This window comes from Lampris incognitus, chromosome 3 (assembly GCF_029633865.1).
Source record: "Lampris incognitus isolate fLamInc1 chromosome 3, fLamInc1.hap2, whole genome shotgun sequence".
NCBI lineage: Eukaryota > Metazoa > Chordata > Actinopteri > Lampriformes > Lampridae > Lampris > Lampris incognitus.
In genome coordinates, this window is record NC_079213.1 from 45,269,859 (window position 1) to 45,291,844 (window position 21,986).

At 43.6% G+C, this 21,986-nt stretch overlaps 1 protein-coding gene across 1 annotated transcript in view; it reads left to right on the forward strand.

The window, feature by feature from the left end:
• The first annotated feature begins 559 nt into the window (after window positions 1-559).
• Window positions 560-21,986, forward strand: part of arhgef39 (Rho guanine nucleotide exchange factor (GEF) 39) — a 136,446-nt gene continuing 115,019 nt past the window's right edge. Inside the window, exons 1-4 of the mRNA XM_056276732.1 lie at window positions 560-612; window positions 2,249-2,397; window positions 7,801-7,895; window positions 13,666-13,786. Of these exons, the coding sequence (XP_056132707.1) occupies window positions 2,251-2,397; window positions 7,801-7,895; window positions 13,666-13,786 (363 nt within the window). The 5' untranslated portion in view covers window positions 560-612; window positions 2,249-2,250. The remainder of the gene's footprint in view (window positions 613-2,248; window positions 2,398-7,800; window positions 7,896-13,665; window positions 13,787-21,986) is intronic.

Here is a 21,986-nt window from a genome sequence, read left to right on the forward strand (position 1 = left end):
TCAGAGGTCTCAGCTGTTTCACAGCAACCACTTACATCTGCTGGATTGGATAGATTTTGTGCCAAAGTAATACCGTGTAATGATTTATACCATGTACCAAGAAACCCTTAAAACATGTCTTTACAATTGAATCTGAAGACAATGATTAGCCTGTTTTTTTAGACAAAGCCACAGACTTGGCCTGGATTTATTTTATTTTTAGACATTTTATTTATTTGTTTATGCGTTTGTTTATTTATTTATTCTAGGGTTTGAAGAGGCACTACTGCCAGCACTAGATGTCGGTATTCTCACTTCTCTGCGGGTTGCAAACAACGTGATCCAGCGTATCAACGCGATGTTTCACTGCGTCCAACGAACCAATCACAGTGCGCGCCCAACACGGAAGCGAGAGGCGCAGAGTTTGAGAGGTTGAGCCGAAAAGAGCGCGTTGCTTGTGGAGTTTGAACGCAGTGGAGGAAAGGTCGGTGGGTTTTACGTTGCGATAACTTGACATTGTACCTTCATGGACGTGCGCCTCCCTCGTGAGCGGCAGCACTCTTTCTGAGCCGTTTCATTGCAACAGTGGCCGCGACTGTGCGTAAAACTCGCTTTAATTCGACTCGTGAAAAAGTATGTAGGTGATTTTATAGGCGACGTTTTAACTTTAGCAAAAAGCGGCTGCGTGTTGATGCTTTATACATATACGATTTCGGCTTCAAGACGTTTTAGATTTTCAGGTGACGTGTTTTGTGTGGAGGAGTCGACACCCACCTTGCTGCCAGTGTGGACACACATCTTGGTTTGCCCCCCACCCCCCGCGTGTGGTGCGGATGACCCCTGACGCCTCCATCAGGGAAGTCAAACTGACAGCGAAGACGGTCGAGCGCTGCCCCATTCAGCGTTCAGACTGCAGACTAGCTGACATGTCCATGCCGTCGCTGAGCAGAATTCATGTTGAGTCTTACTCATCTGCTTTTGGTTTTAACAATTAAGCTGATTAGTTTTCCCGCATGGCTGCTTGGATTGTGTCGCGCGGAGTCCACCGTGTTCCCCGCGGTCCCCCGAGACGCACTCTAACGGCTGATGCCGTTTACTGTGAATCTGCTATCTGGATTTGCCAGGATCAGAATACTTTACTCATCCTCCAGGGGAAATTGGGGAAATTGTTGTGTTTTCCAGGACAATAGCCTACTCTTAAAGTTACTTATTTGTTTGTATGGTAGTCTTTAGTGGGGTTAATTGTCGAATTTGGTCACCTTTCCTCCCTGTGTACCTACTGCTAACAGACACAGTTGCTAACAGTTTTGCCTATTTGTTTTTCCATATCATGCTTTCAATTCATTGTGTTGTGTAAACGCCAGGGGCATTTTGTTAGCTAGACGTACCAGAATACTATATAATGTAGGTTAACATGTCAGTTATTGACACAAAAGCCCATTGTGTCCTAGGCTTGGTTTATGTGGGAATGCTGTACCTTGTCTGCCATTGATCTGGAGCTCTTGTGTACAGTTTGTTAGAAGGGGCTGCTGACTGAAGGATGCTGAGGGGCAGCACAGGGGTTAATTGCTGTTAAAGTCCTGTTCCTTGCTTGCTTCTTAGCCTTGCCATTACACAAGCCATGACGCTAATGCACTAGTGGGGAAGTGCAGAGGACGCCTCTTAGCCAGGACACACTGTTGGTGGGGTCAGGGGCTGCTGACTCAAGGATGCTGAGGGACAGTGCAGGGGTTAATTGCTGTTAAAGTCCTGTTCCTTGCTTGCTTCTTAGCCTTGCCATTACACAAGCCATGGCGCTAATGCACTAGTGGGGAAGTGCAGAGGACGCCTCTTAGCCAGGACACACTGTTGGTGGGGTCAGGGGCTGGTGACAGTCTGGGGGTCTTGTGATCAATCACTTGGTGACTGTTGTTTATTCTGCTGTAAGTTGGCAACTGGTGACCTACAGTGATAAGGAAATATCCTGTGATTCTCCCCATTTTATGTACATACATTTCATATAGGCTGTCGTATTACAAACCCTGATTTTTCTTGCGAGCACATAGTAGGCCCTCATCAGTTGCTGAAACTTGAAATACTTGTGATTGTAAAAACTGTAGATCTGTGAACACTGATACAGATACTGATTCAGGTTTTCTTTTGTACCATGAACTTGTTACACTACTTCTGATTTAAATACTTTATTGACAGCTAATATTTGCACTATTTTTCACAAACACATTCCCACGATGCTTCTTTTTTTCACTGTTCTCCTCTCACTTCCCCTCAGCCATGAGTTTCTCCCCTTATCCATCCATTCCCATTGGAAACAACATTCAGGAGCAGAGGGATCGCTGGGGAAGGAAGCAGATCCGTACCGCTCATGAGCTGATCCAGACAGAGCAGTGCTACTGTAAACAGCTGGAGCTGGTCACCACTGTATGTCCACTGACACCGTCACATTAGATCTGGGTTTAGTTGTAGGTACAGGATATGCAAACAGTTCCATTTTGTAGATTACTTCGTATTATCATATCAATGCTAAGCATTTGCACCAAGAATAGCAGTTCGTCTGCCATGTTATGCAATACTCTGTCCTTTAGTGAGATGTGGTTGCACATTGATAAGGTACGGGATGCACTTGAGCAAGCAGGAAAAAGTGTTTTTTTTTAATCTAACGACAAACCAAGTGGGAAAATACAGATTAGTAGTCTTATTAGAATTATTGAGAGGCTAGATTAAGGGGAAGATCAACTGTAGTCTAACTTTTACCTGCTCAGGGTACCAGACAGGTGAGGTTTGTCACATCAGGTCAGTGCAAATACCATGAGGTAGTATGCCAGTCACAGGAAAATGTATGAAATTGACTTTCAAATGCCTTCCTATTACTTTACCAGTAAATGTCTTACATCTAATTTTGTGTCGCAGAACTTACTCAACTATTACTCTAATCTTAATTTTAAAAAAAACATCTTTTGCATCTGTGAACTGACCAAAGTTGTTCTTTTTTCAGATGTACTCGTAATAGAAAGTAAGATTGTCACATCCTATAAAGCACAATTGAATAGCAGACATTGTCTGGTACAAAATACCTATGCATTTTGTGCCCAGTGGACGTTATGTTCCACTGATGCAATTATTGATATAGAATGTACAAACATAGGAACAGGCTCAGGTAACAAGTTGGATTCAGCTTGTATTTTTCATCCTGGCAGAGAAAACTGGCTTTTGCAACCACTTTTGCAGCCTCATTTATACACAGCTTATCTCACACACACCTGTTCAGTCCAATTAGAAGCTGTGCTAGGGCTAATTCACTTTCATTTTTCTTATTCAATTTTTACTTCAAATGACATGGGACCAGGACAGCTGTCCTTTTATTGTCAGTATTGCAACAGCATTACTCTGAAGTTACATGTCGTGTATCATTCCATATGTCAAACACCAATCTACTACTGCTATTACTAACTACTATTACGACTTTCGGCTGCTCCCGTTATGGGTCACCACAGTGGATCATCCATTTCCATCTCTTCCTGTATTCTGCATCTTCCTCTGTCACACCAACCACCTGCATGTCCTCCCTCACCACATCCATAAACCTCCTCTTTGGCCTTCCTCTTTTCCTCTTGCCTGGAGCTCCATATTCAGCATCCTTCTCCCAAAATACCCAGCATCTGTCCTCCACACATGTCCAAGCCATCTCAAATATGCCCCGCCTGCTTTGTCTCCAAATCGTCCAACCTGAGCTGTCCCTCTAATATACTTCTTCCTAATCCTGTCCTTTTTCGTCATTCCCAATGAAAATCTTAGTATCTTCAACTCTGCTACCTCCAGCGCTGCTTCCTGTTTTTTCGTCAGTGCCACCATCTCGAAACCATACAATATGGCTGATCTCATTGCCATCTTGTAAACCTTCCCTTTCACTCTTGCTGGTGGTACGCTTCCGTCGCAAATTACTCCTAACACTTTTCTCCACCCACTCCACCCTGTCTGCTTTCTCTTCTTCACCTCCTGTGCACTCCCAGTTACTTTGAAAAGTTGACCCCAAGTATTTAAACTCATATACCTTCATCACCTCTACTCCCTGCATCGTCACTATTCCGCTGTCATCTCATCTCGTCATCAGGCGCTTCTCCAGGGTTGGGTCGTGGTGGCAGCAAGCTAAGTAGGGCACTCCAGACAGCCCTCTCCCCAGCAACGCCCTCCAGCTACTGCTGGGGGATCCCAAGACATTCCCAGGCCAGATTGGACATCTAGTCCCTCCAGCTAGTTCTGGGTCTACCCCGGGGTCTCCTCCCAGTTGGACGTACCCGGAAAACCTCCAAAGGAAGGCACTCAGGAGGCATCCTAATCAGATGCCCGAACCGCCCCAACTGGCTCCTTTCGACGCGAAGGAGCAGCAGCTCTACTCCGAGCTCTCTCCGGATGTCTGAGCTCCTCACCCTATCTCTAAGGCTGAGCCCAGACACCCTACGGAGGAAACTCATTTCAGCTGCTTGTATCAGCTGCTTGTCACCCTTTCAGTCACTACCCAAAGCTCATGACCATAGGTGAGGGTTGGAACGAAGATTGACTGCTAAATTGAGAGCTTTGCCTTCCGGCTCAGCTCCCTCTTCACCACAACGGTCCGGTACAACGTCTGCATTACTGCTGATGCTACACCAATCTGCCTGTCAATCTCCCGCTCCATCCTACCCTCACTTGTGAACAAGATCCCGAGATACTTGAATTCCTTCACTTGAGGCAACAACTCATCCCCAACCCGGAGGGAGCAATCCACCGTTTTCCGGTAGAGAAACATGGCCTCAGATTTGGAGGTGCTGACTCTCATCCCAGCCATTTTACACTCAGCTGCAAACTGCCCCTGTATGTGCTAGAGGTCACGTTCTGATGAAGCCAACAAAACCACATCATCTGTGAAGAGCAAAGATACAATTCTGAGGTTCCCACAATGGACACACTCCTCACCTTGGCTGGACATTGACGTCCTGTCCATGAATATCACAAACAGAATCGGAGCCGAGGGACAACCTTGTCAGGATCTGACTCCCACCAAAAACGTGTTTGACTTTGTGCCAAGAATGCGGCCACAGCTCTCACTTTGGTTATACAAGGACCGGATGGCTTATAGCAACTGCCCTGGTACCCCGTACTCCCACAGTACCCCCCACAGAGTGCCCCAGGGTACACAGTCATAAGCCTTCTCCAAGTCCACAAAATACATATAGACTGGCTGGTCAAATTCCCATGCCTCTCTCAGCACTTCCGCAAGGGTAAAGAGTTGGTCCGTTGTTCCACGTCTAGAATGGAATCCGCATTGTTCCTCCTGGATCTGAGGTTCGACAATTGGTCGGAGCCTCCTTTACAGCACCCTAGAGTAGACTTTCTCAGGGAGGTTGAGCAGTGTGATGCCCCGATAATTGGAGCACACCATTCTGCTGTCCTCCCTCTCATTCATGCATATGTATTGTCTCTCTCTCCCACTGACTTTAATTCCTCTTCTCTCCAGTGCATACCTCCACCTCTCCAGGCTCTCATCAACTTGCTCTCTACTCTCGCTAATGATCACAATGTCATCCACAAACATCATAGTCCATGGAGACTCTGCCTGATCACGTCCGTCAACCTGTCCATCACCATTGCACACCAGAAAGGGCTCAGAGCTGATCATACCTCCACCTTGAACCCATCTGTCATTCCTACCGCACACCTCACATACTTTTCCGCCACTCCCGACTTCCTCATACAATACCACACCTCCTCTCTCGGCACCCTGTCATATGCTTTCTCTAAATCCACAAAGACACAATGTAACTCCTTCTGCCCTTCTCTATACTTCTTAATCAACATTCTCAAAGCAAATATCACATCTGTGGTGTTCTTTCGTGGCGTGAAACCATACTGCTGCCCGCTGATCATCACCTCTCCTCCTCTTAACCTAGCTTCTATTACTCTTTCCCATATCTTCATGCTGTGGCTGATCAACTTTATACCTCCGTAGTTGCTACAGCTCTGCACATTGCCCTTATTCTTGAAAATCGGTACCAGTATGCTTCTTCTCCACTCCTCAGGCATCCTCTCACTTTCCAAGATAGTATTTTGATTTTTGTTTTTTTGTTTTAGTCCCCCCCCCCCCCCTTTCTCCCCAATTGTATCCGGTCAATTAACCCTCTGTTCCGAACTGTTCCGGTCGCTGCTCCATCCTCTCTGCTGATCCGTGGAGGGCTGCAGACTACCACATGCCTCCTCCAATACATGTGGAGTCGCCAGCCGATCTTTTCACCTGACTGAGGAGTTTCACCAGGGGGACGTAGCGCGTGGGAGGTGGGAGGATCACACTATTACCCCATGTCCCCCCCCCATCGAACAGGTGCCCAAACCAGAGGAGGCGCTAGTGCAGCGACCAGGACACATACCCACATCCGGTTCTTACCCACAGACATGGCCAATTCTATCTGTAGGGACGCTTGACCAAGCCGGAGGTAACACGGGGATTCCAAGATTGTGTTCAACAATCTAGTTAAAAACTCCACTGCAATCTCTCCTAAACAGCTCTATGCCTTCACAGGTATGTCATCAGGACCAGCTGCCTTGCCACTCTTCATCCTCTTCATAGCTGCCCTCACGTCCTCTTTGCTAATCCACCACATTTCCTGATTCACTATCCCCGCATCATCCAACCTCTCTCTCTCATTTTCTTCATTCATCAGCTCCTCAAAGTACTCCTTCCACCTTCTCAACACACTCTCCTCAGTTTTCAGCACATTTCCATCTCTATCCTTGATCACCCTTACCTGCTGCACATCCTTCCCAGCTCCGTCTCTCTGTCTAGCCTATTGGTACAAGTCCTTTTCTCCTTCCTTAGTGTCCAACCTCTCATACAGCTCACTATATGTAGCATTTGCCACCTCTCTTCACTTTACGCTGCATCTCCTTGTACTCCTGTCTACTTTCTTCTTCTCTGACTATCCCACTTATTCTTTTCCCTATCCTTCTGTATACTTTGCTGTACTTCCTCATTCCACCACCAAGTCTCCTTGTCTTCCTTCCTCTGTCCTGATGACACACCAAGTATCTTCCTAGCTGTCTTCCTCACTATTTCTGCAGTGGTTGCCCAGCTATCTGGCAACTCTTCACTACCACCCAGTGCATGGCTTAAGTCTTTCCTGAACTCCACACAAGTCTTCCATCTTCAACTTCTACCATTTGATCCTTGGCTCTGCCTTCACTCTCCTCCTCTTTTTGATCTCCCAAGTCATCCTACAGACCATCATCCGATGCTGCCTAGCTACGTTCTCCCATGTCATCGCCTTGCAGTGTCCAATCCCTCCTGCGTAAGATATAGTCCATCTGTGTGTACCTGCCTCCTCCACTCTTATACATCACCCTGTTCCTCCCTCTTCTTGAAATGTGTATTCACCAAAGCCATTTCCATCCTTTTCACAAAATCCACCACCATCTGTCCTTCCATATTCCTCTCCTTGACACCATACCTACCCATCTCCTCCTCATCACCTCTCTTCCCTTCACCAACTTGCCCATTGAAGTCCGCTCCAATCACCACTCTCTATTGTATCATGCTTACAATGTCTAAACTTGCATATTTCATGCAGTCTTATGAACGCTCGTCTTTGGTCTGGTTTTACATTTGCTGTCCATTTTAAAAGAGTAATAGATGTTCATTGTGCAAGCACATGTTATAGAATGATGCTATCATTTGTTTTATGGAAGGTCCATCAGCGATGAGTGCATGAAGGTGAATTTTATTAATACTAACAGTGAGAAAAATATGCTTTTTTTCTACTTTCTCCTGCTGTCTTGTTGTCTTGTTCCTAACAGTACTTCGTGGAGATTTTGAAGGCCAAAGGAACCCTCAGCCAGGATATTAGAGCGAGCATCTTCAGTTCAATTAAATCCATTTATTCAGTAACCCAGTAAGTATCTGCTGATTAATGAAAAATAAAAATAAAACAGTATTTTTGGTTATGAGAAGGTGGTGGGGTGGTTGGGGGTCAGTAACTGGTGTCATTCATAAGAATGAAGATGAGATAAACTCCCTGTTTATCAAGCCTAGTCTTTATCTTTACCATTAAGAAAGATCGATGAGTTTGCCCCTTTTTTAAAGAACAGGTCTTTCTTCCCCTGTGGTGAACGGTTTAATAAATGATAGATACTTGGATTGGAATCATGCAAACAAGGATTCTGTGACGGCAGATACTGAAGTGGAACATCCTGTCATGAATCATGTTATTTTGAGAGCAGTATGTATATTTAATGGGCCAGAGAGCTAGATCATTCTTGCTGCAGGCTGCAGGGCCTGTGGCATTAGCTAGTCATCTGAGTTCTCAAAACTAACTAAAATCAACTGCTGGTTGTTGAGCTGTGTAAAGTTATGGTCCCTGTGAAAAACCACATCCACCTATAATCCAGTTGGAAATCAGAACTAGTGATGTAAGCTAGTCTTGTCTGAAGTCCTGGCGTGGAGTTTACCTTCCAGTCAAGTTGAAGCAAAAGGAATAAATGAAGATGCAGTCGAAAGACGTCTAAGTTTGGCCTTGTTAAAGGGGGTTTAACTCTTTTGTGTTAATTACAGTTTGTAATTAAAATGGAGTGCAAGTAGAGGGATTGGTTTTTGTAAACCTTATTTGCTTTTATTTTAAGACTTAACCCAGGGCAAGCAAGTAGGATTTTGACCTCCACATTTTACCATAATGTTCTTTTTGCACCATCTTTTATTTAATAAGTGGTCATAATCTGATTGAGAGAATTGGTTCATAATGAAACTTTTACCAGCCAAATATATACTTTCACTTAAATAACAAACCCAACTTTGTGCATAAAACACCTTTTTAATTCATTAGAATTTTTAAATGGCTATTACACATAAAATAAACACAGCTACACTCATGATAAGTTTGTTAGACATGCAGGAGGTAGAACATTTCATACCAGTATGTCCAGCATGTTAAACACTACTCTCATGTTGAGTCTGTTAGACGTGGGGAGGTGAACGCTTCATACCAGTATCTACAGCATGTTAAACACTACTCTCATGTTGAGTCTGTTAGACATGGGGAGGTATAACGTTTCATACCAGTATCTCCAGCATGTTAAACACTACTCTCATGTTGAGTCTGTTAGACATGGGGAGGTGAACGTTTCATACCAGTATCTCTAGCATGTTAAATACTACTCTCATGTTGAGTCTGTTAGACATGGGGAGGTGAACGTTTCATACCAGTATCTCCAGCATGTTAAACACTGCTCTCATGTTGAGTCTGTTAGACATGGGGAGGTGAACGCTTCATACCAGTATCTCCAGCATGTTAAACACTACTCTCATGTTGAGTCTGTTAGACATGCGGAGGTATAACGTTTCATACCAGTATCTACAGCATGTTAAACACTACTCTCGTATTGAGTCTGTTAGACATGCAGAGGTAGAACGTTTCATACCAGTATCTACAGCATGTTAAACACTCTAGTACATTGCTGAGAATTCAACTTTTAGACTAAATAATAAATCCTCTGGGATCTCTCATGTCCTCATCTTCTCTTGAGTGGCAGCCTTTGTAGAGAATGCTAGGATTGAGACTGAGGTGACTGACGGAGTCTGATGATCCAGGACCTGTAGATACCATACAGCTTCATGATGGATGACTTCCTTATTGACTATGTAGTTGAAACATAACAGGAACTGCTCAGTATTAACACGGCACTTGTAAGAGACTATGTTTGTGCAGACATATTTACCACTTTTAAGTGATTGATCTTCTCATATTGCACAGTTTCTTGTGGTCTGCCATTGGAATACAAAACATTTTATGTGAGGAAAAAGTGATAATTATATGCGTGATGAGCCTTGTCGTCCTATCAAACATAATGCTGAATATCCGAAATTATATAAATATATCATATCCATCACACCTTGGACAGGCCGGCTGCCTATCACAGGGCCACACACACACACACACACACACACACACACACACACACACACACACACACACACACACACACACACACACACACACACACACACACACACACATTCTCACCTAGGGACAATTTAGTACGGCCGATTCACCTGAGTTACATGTGTTTGGACTGTGGGAGGAAACCGGAGCCCCCGGAGGTAACCCATGCAGACACGGGGAAAACATGCAAACTCCACACAGAGGCTGGCCCAGGATGACCCACCAAGGCTGGACTACCCCGGGGCTCAAACCCAGAACCTTCTTGCTGTGAGGCGACCGCGCTAACCATTGCGCCATCATGCCACCCGAATATATATATATATATATATATATATATATATATATATATATATATATATATATATATATATATCAAGCCTTCAAGACTGCTAGAGTCAAGTCACCCCCCTTCTCAAGAAACCATCACTTAACCCCTCTGACATCAAAAACTACAGACCGGTTTTCTTTCTACCCTTTCTATCCAAAACTTTCGAAGGTGCTGTCTTTAACCAGCTTTCTTTGTACCTACACCAGAAAAACCTACTAGACCCCAACCAGTCTGGGTTCAGGGTGGGTCACTTGACAGAGATGGCCGTCCTTGCAGTGACAGAATCGCTGCACGCCGTGAGAGCAAACTCTCTCTCTGTCCTGATACTCCCGGACCTGTCAGCTGCGCTCAACACAGTGAACCACCAGATCCTCCTCTCTACCTTCGAGGGGCTGGGTGTCACAGACTCTGGACTCTCGATGTTTGCATCCTACCTGACAGGTCACTCCTACCAGGTGACATGGAGGTTATCTGTGCCAGAGCCTTGCAGACTGACTACAGGCATTTCACAAGGTTCGGTTCTGGGTCCTCTCCTTTTCTCCCTGTACACGACATCCCTGGGTTCTGTTATTGGTTCGAATGACTTCTCTTACCATTGTTTTGCCGATGACACCCAGCTGATCTTGTCCTTTCCTTCCTGTGACACACAAGTAGAGACACGCATTGCTGTGTGCTTGACTGACATCTCGGAGTGGATGGTGAAACTCCACCTGAAGCTCAATCTGGACAAGACAGAGCTGATGTTCCTACCGGGGAAAGGTTGCCCACACTGAGACCTGGCCATCACCATTGACAACACCGTGGTGACGCCAACTCGGACTGCGAAGAATCTGGGTGTGATCCTGGATGACCAACTGTCGTTTGTTGCAAACTTTGCATCGGTTGCTCGCTCCTGCAGATTTCTGCTCTATAACATCAGGAGGATTCGCCAATTCCTCACCGACGAGAAAGCACAGGTGCCCATCCAGGCTCTGATCATCTCCCGGCTGGACTGTGGCAACTCCCTCCTTGCTGGCGCCCCGGCATCAGCCATCTGACCTCTGGAGCTTGTTCAGAAAGCTGCAGCTCGTCTGGTGTTCAACCGCCCTAAGTTCTCCCACACAACTCCCTTTCTCATGTCCCTACATTGGGTCCCAGTAGCTGCTCGCATCCAGTTTAAGACTCTGTGCTAGCCTACAGGGCAGTGAAAGGAACAGCTCCTTCCTATCTCCAGGCCATGCTCAAGCCCTACACCCTCGCCTGACCACTTTGCTCTGCTGCCTTGGGACGCCTGGTTGCCCCGTCGCTCAGAGGCCCCTGCTGCCGATTGACCCGGTCATGGCTCTTTTCTGTCCTGGCCCCACAGTGGTGGAATGAACTCCCCACTGATGTCAGGACAGTGGAGTTGCTGTCCATCTTTCGGCGCAGGTTGAAAACTCACCTCTTCAAGAACTACTACCCTGTTACTTGTTCGTAGCACTTACTGTTTTCAGTCATTTAAAAAAAGAAAAAAAAAAGAACCCTTTTTTGCGCTTTTACCTTAGTACTGGTTTTGCTCTTTGATGCTTGTTTATAGAGAAAATACACTTATGACCGTCAGATGACTAGTAGTTCTCCTGATTTCCTATGTTACATGAACTTATTGTAAGTTCCTTAGGATAAAAGCATCGGGTAAATGACTGTAATGTAATGTAATATATATAAATTATATATAATGGGGTGTGCGGGTGGTGTGGTGGTCTATTCCGTTGCCTACCAATATGGGGATCACCAGTTCCAATCCACATGTTACCTCCGGCTTTGTTGGGTATCCCTACAGACACAATTGGCTCTGTCTACGAGTGGGAAGCTGGATGTGGGTATGTGTCCTGGTCGCTGCACTAGTGCCTCCTCTGGTTGGTTGGGGTGCCTGTTCTGGGGGGAGGGGGAACTGGGGGTAATAGCGTGATCCTCCCACGCGCTACATCCCGCTGGTGAAACTCCTCAGTGTCAGGTGAAAAGAAGCAGCCGGGGACTCCACATGTATCAGAGGAGGCATGTGGTAGTCTGCAGCCCTCCCGGGATCAGCAGAGGGAGTGGAGCAGCGACTGAATGGCTCAGAAGAGGGGTAATTGGCCAAGTAGAATTGTGGAGAAAAAGAGGGGAAAAATATCCACAAAAAAAAAAACAGAATTAATGTGGGTTAATATGTTTCGGTAGGAAAGCTAATGCTATCTTCATCCTTTTCCTGATGGCCAGACAATTTAATTGCTGGGTGAAAAGAATATAATCTATAATATATTTATAAGGGCTGTGTGTGTGTTGGGGGTGGGGGGGGCAGAAACACTGGCTTATCCATCCTGTGACCTTGTTAGGACTGTTGGCTGCTGTGGCATCTCCTGGTTATGAACAGCAGTTACCATTGTGCAACCTCCTCCACATGTATTTAAATCAGCTTCACCAGCAGAGTGCTCCACCTTCTAGCATGTACAATAAGTCTGTGGAAACAGAGAGAGTAGGATACAGGCTTGTTTGTTTGTGTCTGTGTGGCACTTCCTGTAAGCTTGGATAACAAGGCTCCTCACATGTGTCGTCACCCCTCACCGTTTGTGTCCATGTGACTGTAATGTGCCTGACAGGCGGAGCAACATGTTTGCCTGTGCCTTGATTAACTTTTTTTTTTTTCTGGGCTGGGTGGGTGCATTTACATTACAAAGTGGCCGTTTGTGCCCTGAAGGTAGACCCACCGCCTGGGTCCCAGTAAATAAGTCCCCCTCAGGGAAAGGTCTTCACATGACACTTCTGAACCCTGCCTGTTAAACTTCCTGTTAACCGGGAAGACGTGTGTTGAACTTTGATCAACCTTCACAATTTTTCCAAAGGTTGCGTTAGCCCAACATGATGCTTCAGATCTCATCTTGCTTATTTGAGTTCTTTTTTTGTGTGCCAATGCTGAGGAGCAATGCGTTCTGGGGCAGTAGCATGCACTTCCTCAGATGCAGTCTTACTCCAGGCTAAATGCTCACACTGAAAAATGTGAAAAGGCTCCGTGATACACAAAACCTATGCAGCAGATGTTGAAGTGGGTACCAACACTGTGCCTTCTATTAGAGTTAAGGATCCTGTAGTGATTTGATGGTGGTCTACCTCTTTCTCCTGCCTATCACAAAACACCAGGACAGTGAGACAAACTGGCCAAATGGAGTCGTAGTATAGTAACATGTGAATTGTATTGTCCGTACATGTTATATTTGTTTGTAGACTGGTAAGTCCTGTGTTCATTTTTTCTCCCTGTTAAAGGTTTTTTTGGGAGTTGTTCCTCATCCAATACGAGGGTCTAAGGACAGGATATTGTGTTGCTGTAAAGCCCCCTGAGGGGCTATAGCCCTATAGTGGGCTATACAAATAAAATGGACTTGACTTGTTCATCACTTCTTGCAGATCTCTGCTGGTCCACCTGGAGAACGGTTACTCTGGCAGGGGTTTTGAGCAGCTCGGTCACCAGCTACACCACTATACAACTTATGTTGACAATTTCCACTATGCCAGCAAGGTGCTTGGGGTAAGATATTACAGCGCTGTTAAATCTAATTTTCCAAGCTGTTTATCACCATGGTGATGACCATTCTGAATGCCATAAACTTGTGGAAACTTTGTGACACTGCTGCAGAGACCTATTAATAATCAAATGAATTCCCAGGGCATGCTGACGCACATGGTAAAGCAACAATAGAACCTCTACCAGACTAACATAGCACCACACGGGACAGGAACATACTGTTGTTCCTGTCCCGTGTGTGTCAGTATGTGCAGTGGGTCAGTCTGTATTGTCAGTATGCCCCACAGTACACACTGACACAAACATGGTACATGAACGACAGAATCTCTTGACAGACTCACAAAACACCAGGACACCTACTAACATGAGGGACCGGGACAGCAGGACCTCGCATGCAGTACAATTCTTAGATTATTCAAGAACCAAGTTATTTGTGTTAAGTACTGATTATTGAAAAATGTAAAGGGAATGAGTACATTGAAAGCACAGCTCAACACAAGAGCATAACACCTGCAGTGGGCTCACTGGTTGCAGGCAGCAGTTTGACCAGTTTGACTCCTGCCCCACAGCCCATCGGTTCTGAGTAGGGTTGGGTATCGGTTGGATTTTAGGGATTCTGATTCTGATTCTGTTTATCTATTCTGGTTCTTAATTATTCTCAATTTCAATTCTTTGAGGGGCGGGTTCAAAACAGGTCACATGCTTATTTCACAGAAGAAAAAAAAAACTTTACATAAGTATTTATTCAGTCATATTAATATTCACAATTGACTTCATGCATATTATGGAACCTGTACATTGGCTTCATACAGTGTAATTTGATTGCTGTTATTTTATGGTATTCAATAATCATCCGTTCATTCACTTTTTTCATTTGCTATACTGTAGCTGTAACACTGAAACCCACCAAAATGACAACACGACAACAGTCTACCCTGTTACTTACTCTTAGCACTTATTGTATTCACTCATTTAGAAAAAAAACTCTTTCTTGCGCTTTTACTTTAGCACTGGTTTTGCTCTGAGATGCTTGTTTAGAGAGAAGATGCACTTATGACCTCTGGTGACTAGTACTCCTGATTTCCTACATTAAATGGTGCACTTATTGTAAGTCCCTTTGGATAAAAGCATCGGCTAAATGACTGTAATGTAATGTAATGTCTAAATACCAATCAGTTTACAGTTTGGGGAGATGCGGCCCATATGGGTGTCGACGAGAGAGAAGCAGGGACGTCTGTGCGAATGTTCGTCTATGAAAAAATATATTACAGTATTTGCACACATTTGACACGGTTTATAGCAATTCAATCAGGTATAGTTAGTTTGCTGTTTCGCTGTTAAGAATAAGACCAATGTTATTTAATTTTCACTTTCCCAGTTGCGATGAGGTGCTGGCTGTTGGCTGAGGGTTGACTGAGGAGGTCTAGGCAGGTGTGGGAGAGGGAGTCCGGCACAACATGTCAGACACGGCACACTCGTTGATTTGTATACCATGCTGGCGAAGGTGTTTTGTCATGTTGGTGGTGCATCCTCTTGCACGAAATAAGTTTGGCACAGGTGTTGCACTGTGCTGACCTGTCATTTTTTCAAACAAAAAGAAGCCACGCTTTTTAGCGCTTGCTACAGTCCATGATGACACATGGCTCTGCCTAGACTTCTGTGCTCGCTCTCTTATTGATCTTCCTGCAAAACAAAAACAAAATTTATTCCTTTGCGCAGTGTCATCCAGTCCAGAAAGCACCAGTGTGTAGCTTAGGAGACGGGAAGACATTCATGCATTCAACTCGCATGACTACAGGTGCAGCCGCACTGACGCAGAGCCAGGACCTGGTACTGAAACTGGAACTATCCCGAGTGAAATTTGTTTAGCAACCGATAAGCAGAATCGAAATTAAAGGCTGTAATGATTCCATTCGAAATGGAGTTTTGGAGCCGGCTCTTGGAACCAGTTCTCGATGCCCAACCCTAGTCCTAACAAGCAGTTAACTTGACATGTCATGACAGTTTCCTAAAGAAAGTGGTGGTGGCATTCCTTCATTATTTTGTCTTAAAAGTATAGATTTAAGGACTGCACCATATATCGTTTCAGCATCGTCATTGCGACATGCAATGTGAAGTAAGGCAAACTGAAAAAATGCACTCAGTAGAGTGCAGATCCCCGCCAGGCGTATTGCCCCTTCTGTGGTGCTCACACTTAGCAACAAACCACCCATTTTTTCACCTACTCGGAGAGGGGAAAATAATGAGGCACTGCCTGCATTTCTCCCCTACTTCGGTGTTCGGACTTAGGCGAAAAATCCAGCTAAGGAGTTTGCACTCAATTGTTGTATAAAACAGGTTTTTCAAAGGTTTTGAATCATTGCATCCACAAGAGGTCCTTGATCATACAGTCATGACTGTGCACAGACATTATTACGCTGACACACCCAGTAGTATGGGAGATTAGCAGCGGACAGATACATGCACACGTATAGAAATACCTGTGTTTTTCCTGCCATTATAAGACTTTTTGTGCAGGGAATGGGAAATATGGGAAAAAAAAGTTTTTGATATGCAGCAATCAAGCTAAAAAAATTACCTATCAAAAACATTGTCCCCATTAGTCTGTGGATGAGCAGCCTCCTAAGCGTACCCTCGCACGAATGTGGCCAAGTCTAATATGAACTTGCACTTTCCAAAATGAGAAGGTTTGCTATGCAACCTACTACTACTACTACTACTACTACTACTACTACTGTTGGCTGCTCCCGTTAGGGGGCGCCACAGCAGATCGTTCATTTCTATCTCATCCTGTCCTCTGCATCTTCCTCTGTCACACCAGCCACCTGCATGTCCTCCCTCACCACATCCATAAACCTCCTCTTTAGCCTTCCTCTTCTCTGGCAGCTCCATATTCAGCATCCTTCTCCCAATATACCCAGCATCTCTACTCCACACACGTCCAAGCCATCTCAATCTTGCCTTTCTTGCTTTGTCTCCAAACCGTCCAACCTGAGCTGTCCCTCTAATATAATCGTTCCTAATCCTGTCCTTCCTCATCACTCCCAAAGAAAGTCTTAGCATCTTCATCTCTGCTACCTCCAGCTCCACCTCCTGTCTTTTCATCAGTGCCACCATCTCCAAACCATGTAACATAGCTGGTCTCACAACCATCTTGTAACTCACATCTACGGTTGACTCAGATCGAGCAGCAACAAGAATATTCAACACTTCTTGTTTCGACTGGAATCTAGAGTAAGTTGTTCTTTTATAAATTACGCATTTTTCGGATTATCCATATTTTTTTAATGATGTTTGATCATGTTGTTGCCCGATCCAAGTCTACCGTAGATGTGAGTCACGCAGCCACACTATTTAGATCGAGCAGCAAAAGAGAGCAACGTTGCCCAGTGAGCTAGAGTGTGAATGAAGAAAGGAAACGGTGGTAGTGAGAACAAACTTTTTTCAAAGGTTTTGAATCACCGCAACCACAAGCGGTTCTTGAGTTATACAGTCATAACTGTGCACAAACATTTTTATGCCGATAGGTAGTCTGCAAGATTAGACGCAGAGAGACACACACACACATGCACACATAGACACACATGCACACACACAAACAGACATACATACGCGACCAAACGTTAAATCCTCTTCAGGGTATAAGCCTGGTGGGGATAATTAACTCAACACCTCATGCTACAACTTTTTGATGCTTGATACCAAAGGGAAACTCACATGGTTCTCATTTTCCATGACTAATCTACAAGAGAAGTCTGTGATATAACATAATTTACTTGGATTTAATAGTTCTTGGATACATGGAGTTTGTTGCTAGTGAGTGACATGCAGGCTCTACATGCACAGTGAGCCACCAATCACAATCATTCTTGATCAGTTGTTCAAACATCTAAAGCAAGGCCCACTAGACGATGAACACAACCTGAAAATGAGCAAGCAACATGAGAAAAACACCGAAAAGGACAATTTGGTTGCAAAAAGAAAAGCACTGTCAGTTGTAAGGATTTTTAAAATGTCAAATTATCTTCAAGACCAGATGTTTTTTTTTTTTTTTTTCCCTCTCTCATTCATTGTTTTTATTTTGAACCATGCATATTTTGGAGCATTGATTTCCAACCGGTGGCACGGTGGTGCAGTGGTGGTTAGCGCGGTCGCCTCACAGTAAGAAGGTCCTGGGTTCGAGCCCCGGGGTAGTCCAACCTTGGGGGTTGTCCTGTGTGGAGTTTGCATGTTCTCTCCTTGTCTGCGTGGGTTTTCTCCGGGTGCTCCGGTTTCTTCCCACAGTCCAAAGACATGTAGGTCAGGTGAATCAGCCGTACTAAATTGTCCCTAGATATGAATGCATGTGTGTGTGTGTGTGTGTATATGTTGGCCCTGTGTGATAGTCTGGCAGCCTGTCCAGGGTGTCTCCCCGCCTGCCGCCCAATGACTGCTGGGATAGGCTCCAGCGTCCCCGCGACCCTGCGAGCAAGATAAGCGGTTCGGAAAATGGATGGATGGATGGTTTCCACCCCGGATCAGGATGCACGTTTGTCCACTGTTGATCCTTCTCTGCCTGCTGTGCACACAGACATGTTCAGTTCTCATGGTAGGATAGCCACATATTTACACACTACTCTTCAAAACAAAAACCAAAATCTGTACAATTCAGTTTTTTTTGTTTTTTTGTTTTTTCTATGCAGATGCACACCCCTACAAAATCACTCTAGAATAATTAATTCTTTCCAGATAGAGTTATTGAAGTCATCTGGTGAAATATCTTTATTTTTTCATATCACAATATATTTCACAGAAAAAATATATTGCAATGCAGGTTTTTCCAATATCGTGCAGCCCTAATATATATATATATATATATATATATATATATATATATATATATATATATATGTATATATATATGTATATATATTTTTTATATATATATAACCTGGGTCTTGTTTTCACAGATGTTGCCATCATACATGTATGTTGTGATATCATTTTACTCTCTGGCTTCATTGTCGAGATTTTGAACACAGGAGCACCATTAGACACAGCTTTGCAATACCGCCCTTTGGAGCCACAGAATACAAGATACTACTTGCTGGTACAACTTACAGGAATGACCCGCCTACTTAACATAGGTATGCATTGTTGAAACATGGAAAATTAGACCCAGGTTATGAAAAAATTGGAATTATCCTTTTAGAGTGCAATGGGGATCTGTCTAACAATTAGTCTAATTAGCATCTTATCTCTCAAGGTACCAGCCTTTCTCTTAAGGCACTTGTTACTTACTGGATAGATGAACAGTTTGTACGCTGAGTTATTGTCATGCTGAAAGCACCGGGTGTATGTGAAACGGGTGGATCTATTTGTGTATACCTTCTATGTTCATATCATCCTTCACTGTACAGTTCTTCTTTGTTGATGTCATTCTTCACTGTACAACTCTTCTGTGTTCAGGTCATTCTTCACTGTACAGCTCTTCTGTGTTCAGGTCATTCTTCACTGTACAGTTCTTCTGTGTTCATGTCATTCTTCACTGTACAAATCTTCTGTGTTCATGTCATTCTTCACGATACAACTCTTCTGTGTTCAGGTCATTCTTCACTGTACAGCTCTCTTGTGTTCATGTCATTCTTCACTGTACAACTCTTCTGTGTTCAGGTCATTCTTCACTGTACAGGTCTCTTGTGTTCATGTCATTCTTCACTGTACAACTCTTCTATGTTCAGGTCATTCTTCACTGTACAGTTCTTCTATGTTCATGTCATTCTTCACTGTACAGTTCTTCTATGTTCATGTCATTCTTCACTGTACAGTTCTTCTGTGTTCATGTCATTCTTCACTATACAACTCTTCTGTGTTCATGTCATTCTTCACTGTACAGTTCTTCTATGTTCATGTCATTCTTCACTGTACAGCTCTCTTGTGTTCATGTCATTCTTCACTGTACACTTCTTCTGTGTTCATGTCATTCTTCACTGTACAACTCTTCTGTGTTCATGTCATTCTTCACTGTACAACTCCTCTGTGTTCAGGTCATTCTTCACTGTACAACTCTTCTGTGTTCAGGTCATTCTTCACTGTACAGTTCTATGTTCATGTTATTCATCACTGTACAACTCTTCTATGTTCAGGTCATTCTTCACTGCACAGTTCTTTGTTCAGGTCATTCTTAACTGTACAGTTTTTCTTTGTTCATGTCATTCTTCACTATACAGTTTTTCTTTGTCCAGGTCATTCTTCACTGTGCAGTTTTTTCTTTGTTCAGGTCATTCTTCACTGTACAGATTTTCTTTGTTCATGTCATTCTTCACTGTACAACTCTTCAATGTTCAGGTCATTCGTCACTGTACAGTTCTTCTATGTTCATGTCATTCTTCACTGTACAGTTCTTCTATGTTCATGTCATTCATCACTGTGCAGCTCTTCTATGTTCATGTCATTCTTCACTGTACAACTCTTCGTTGTTCAGGTCATTCTTCACTGTACAGTTCTTCTATGCTCATGTCATTCTTCACTGTACAGTTCTATGTTCATGTCATTCTTCACTTTACATCTCTTCCATCTTCATGTCATTCTTCACTGTACAGTTCTTCTATGGTCATGTCATTCTTCACTGTACAGTTCTATGTTCATGTCATTCTTCACTGTACAGCTCTTTTATGTTCATTTCATTCGTCACTGTACATTTATTCTATGTTCATGTCATTCACCACTGCAGTTCTTTTACTATGTTCATGTCATTCATCACTGTACAGCTCTTCTATGTTCATGTCATTCTTCACTGTACACCTCTTCTGTGTTCAGGTCATTCTTCACTGTACAGTTCTTCTATGTTCATGTCATTCACCACTGCAGTTCTTCTATGTTCATGTCATTCATCACTGTGCAGCTCTTCTATGTTCATGTCATTCTTCACTGTACAACTCTTCGTTGTTCATGTCATTCTTCACTGTACAGTTCTTCTATGCTCATGTCATTCTTCACTGTACAGTTCTATGTTCATGTCATTCTTCACTTTACATCTCTTCCATCTTCATGTCATTCTTCGCTGTACAGTTCTATGTTCATGACATTCTTCACTTTACATCTCTTCTATCTTCATATCATTCTTCACTGTACAGTTCTTCTGTGTTCATGTCATTCTTCACTGTACAGTTTGTCTTTGTTCATGTTATTCTTCACTGTGCAGTTTTTTCTTTTTTCAGGTCATTCTTCACTGTACAGTTCTTCTATGTTCATGTCATTCTTCACTGTACAGTTCTTCTTTTTTCAGGTCATTCTTCACTGTGCAGTTTTTCTTTGTTGAGGTCGTTCTTCAGTGTACATTTCTTTATTCAGGTCATGCTTCGGTGGACAGTTCATCTTTGTTCATGTCATTCTTAACTGTACAGCTCTTTTGTGTTCATTTCATTCATCACTGTACAGTTATTCTATGTTCATGTCATTCACCACTACAGTTCTTCTATGTTCATGTCATTCATCACTGTACAGTTCTTCTATGCTCATGTCATTCTTTACTGTGCAGTTCCTCTATGTTCACTACATTCATCACTATACAACTCTTCTATGTTCATGTCATTCACCACTATAGTTCTTCTATGTTCATGTCATTCATCACTGTGCAGCTCTACTATGTTCATGTCATTCTTCACTGTACAGTTCTTCTATGCTCATGTCATTCTTCACTGTACAGTTCTTCTATGCTCATGTCATTCTTCACTGTACAGTTCTATGTTCATGTCATTCTTCACTTTACATCTCTTCCATCTTCATGTCATTCTTCGCTGTACAGTTCTTCTATGGTCATGTCATTCTTCACTGTACAGTTCTATGTTCATGTCATTCTTCACTTTACATCTCTTCCATCTTCATGTCATTCTTCACTGTACAGTTCTATGTTCATGTCATTCTTCACTTTACATCTCTTCCATCTTCATGTCATTCTTCACTGTACAGTTCTTCTATGGTCATGTCATTCTTCACTGTACAGTTCTATGTTCATGTAATTCTTCACTTTACATCTCTTCCATCTTCATGTCATTCTTCACTGTACAGTTCTATGTTCATGTCATTCTTCACTTTACATCTCTTCCATCTTCATATCATTCTTCACTGTACAGTTCTTCTGTGTTCATGTCATTCTTCACTGTACAGTTCGTCTTTGTTCATGTTATTCTTCACTGTACAGTTTTCTTTGTTCAGGTCATTC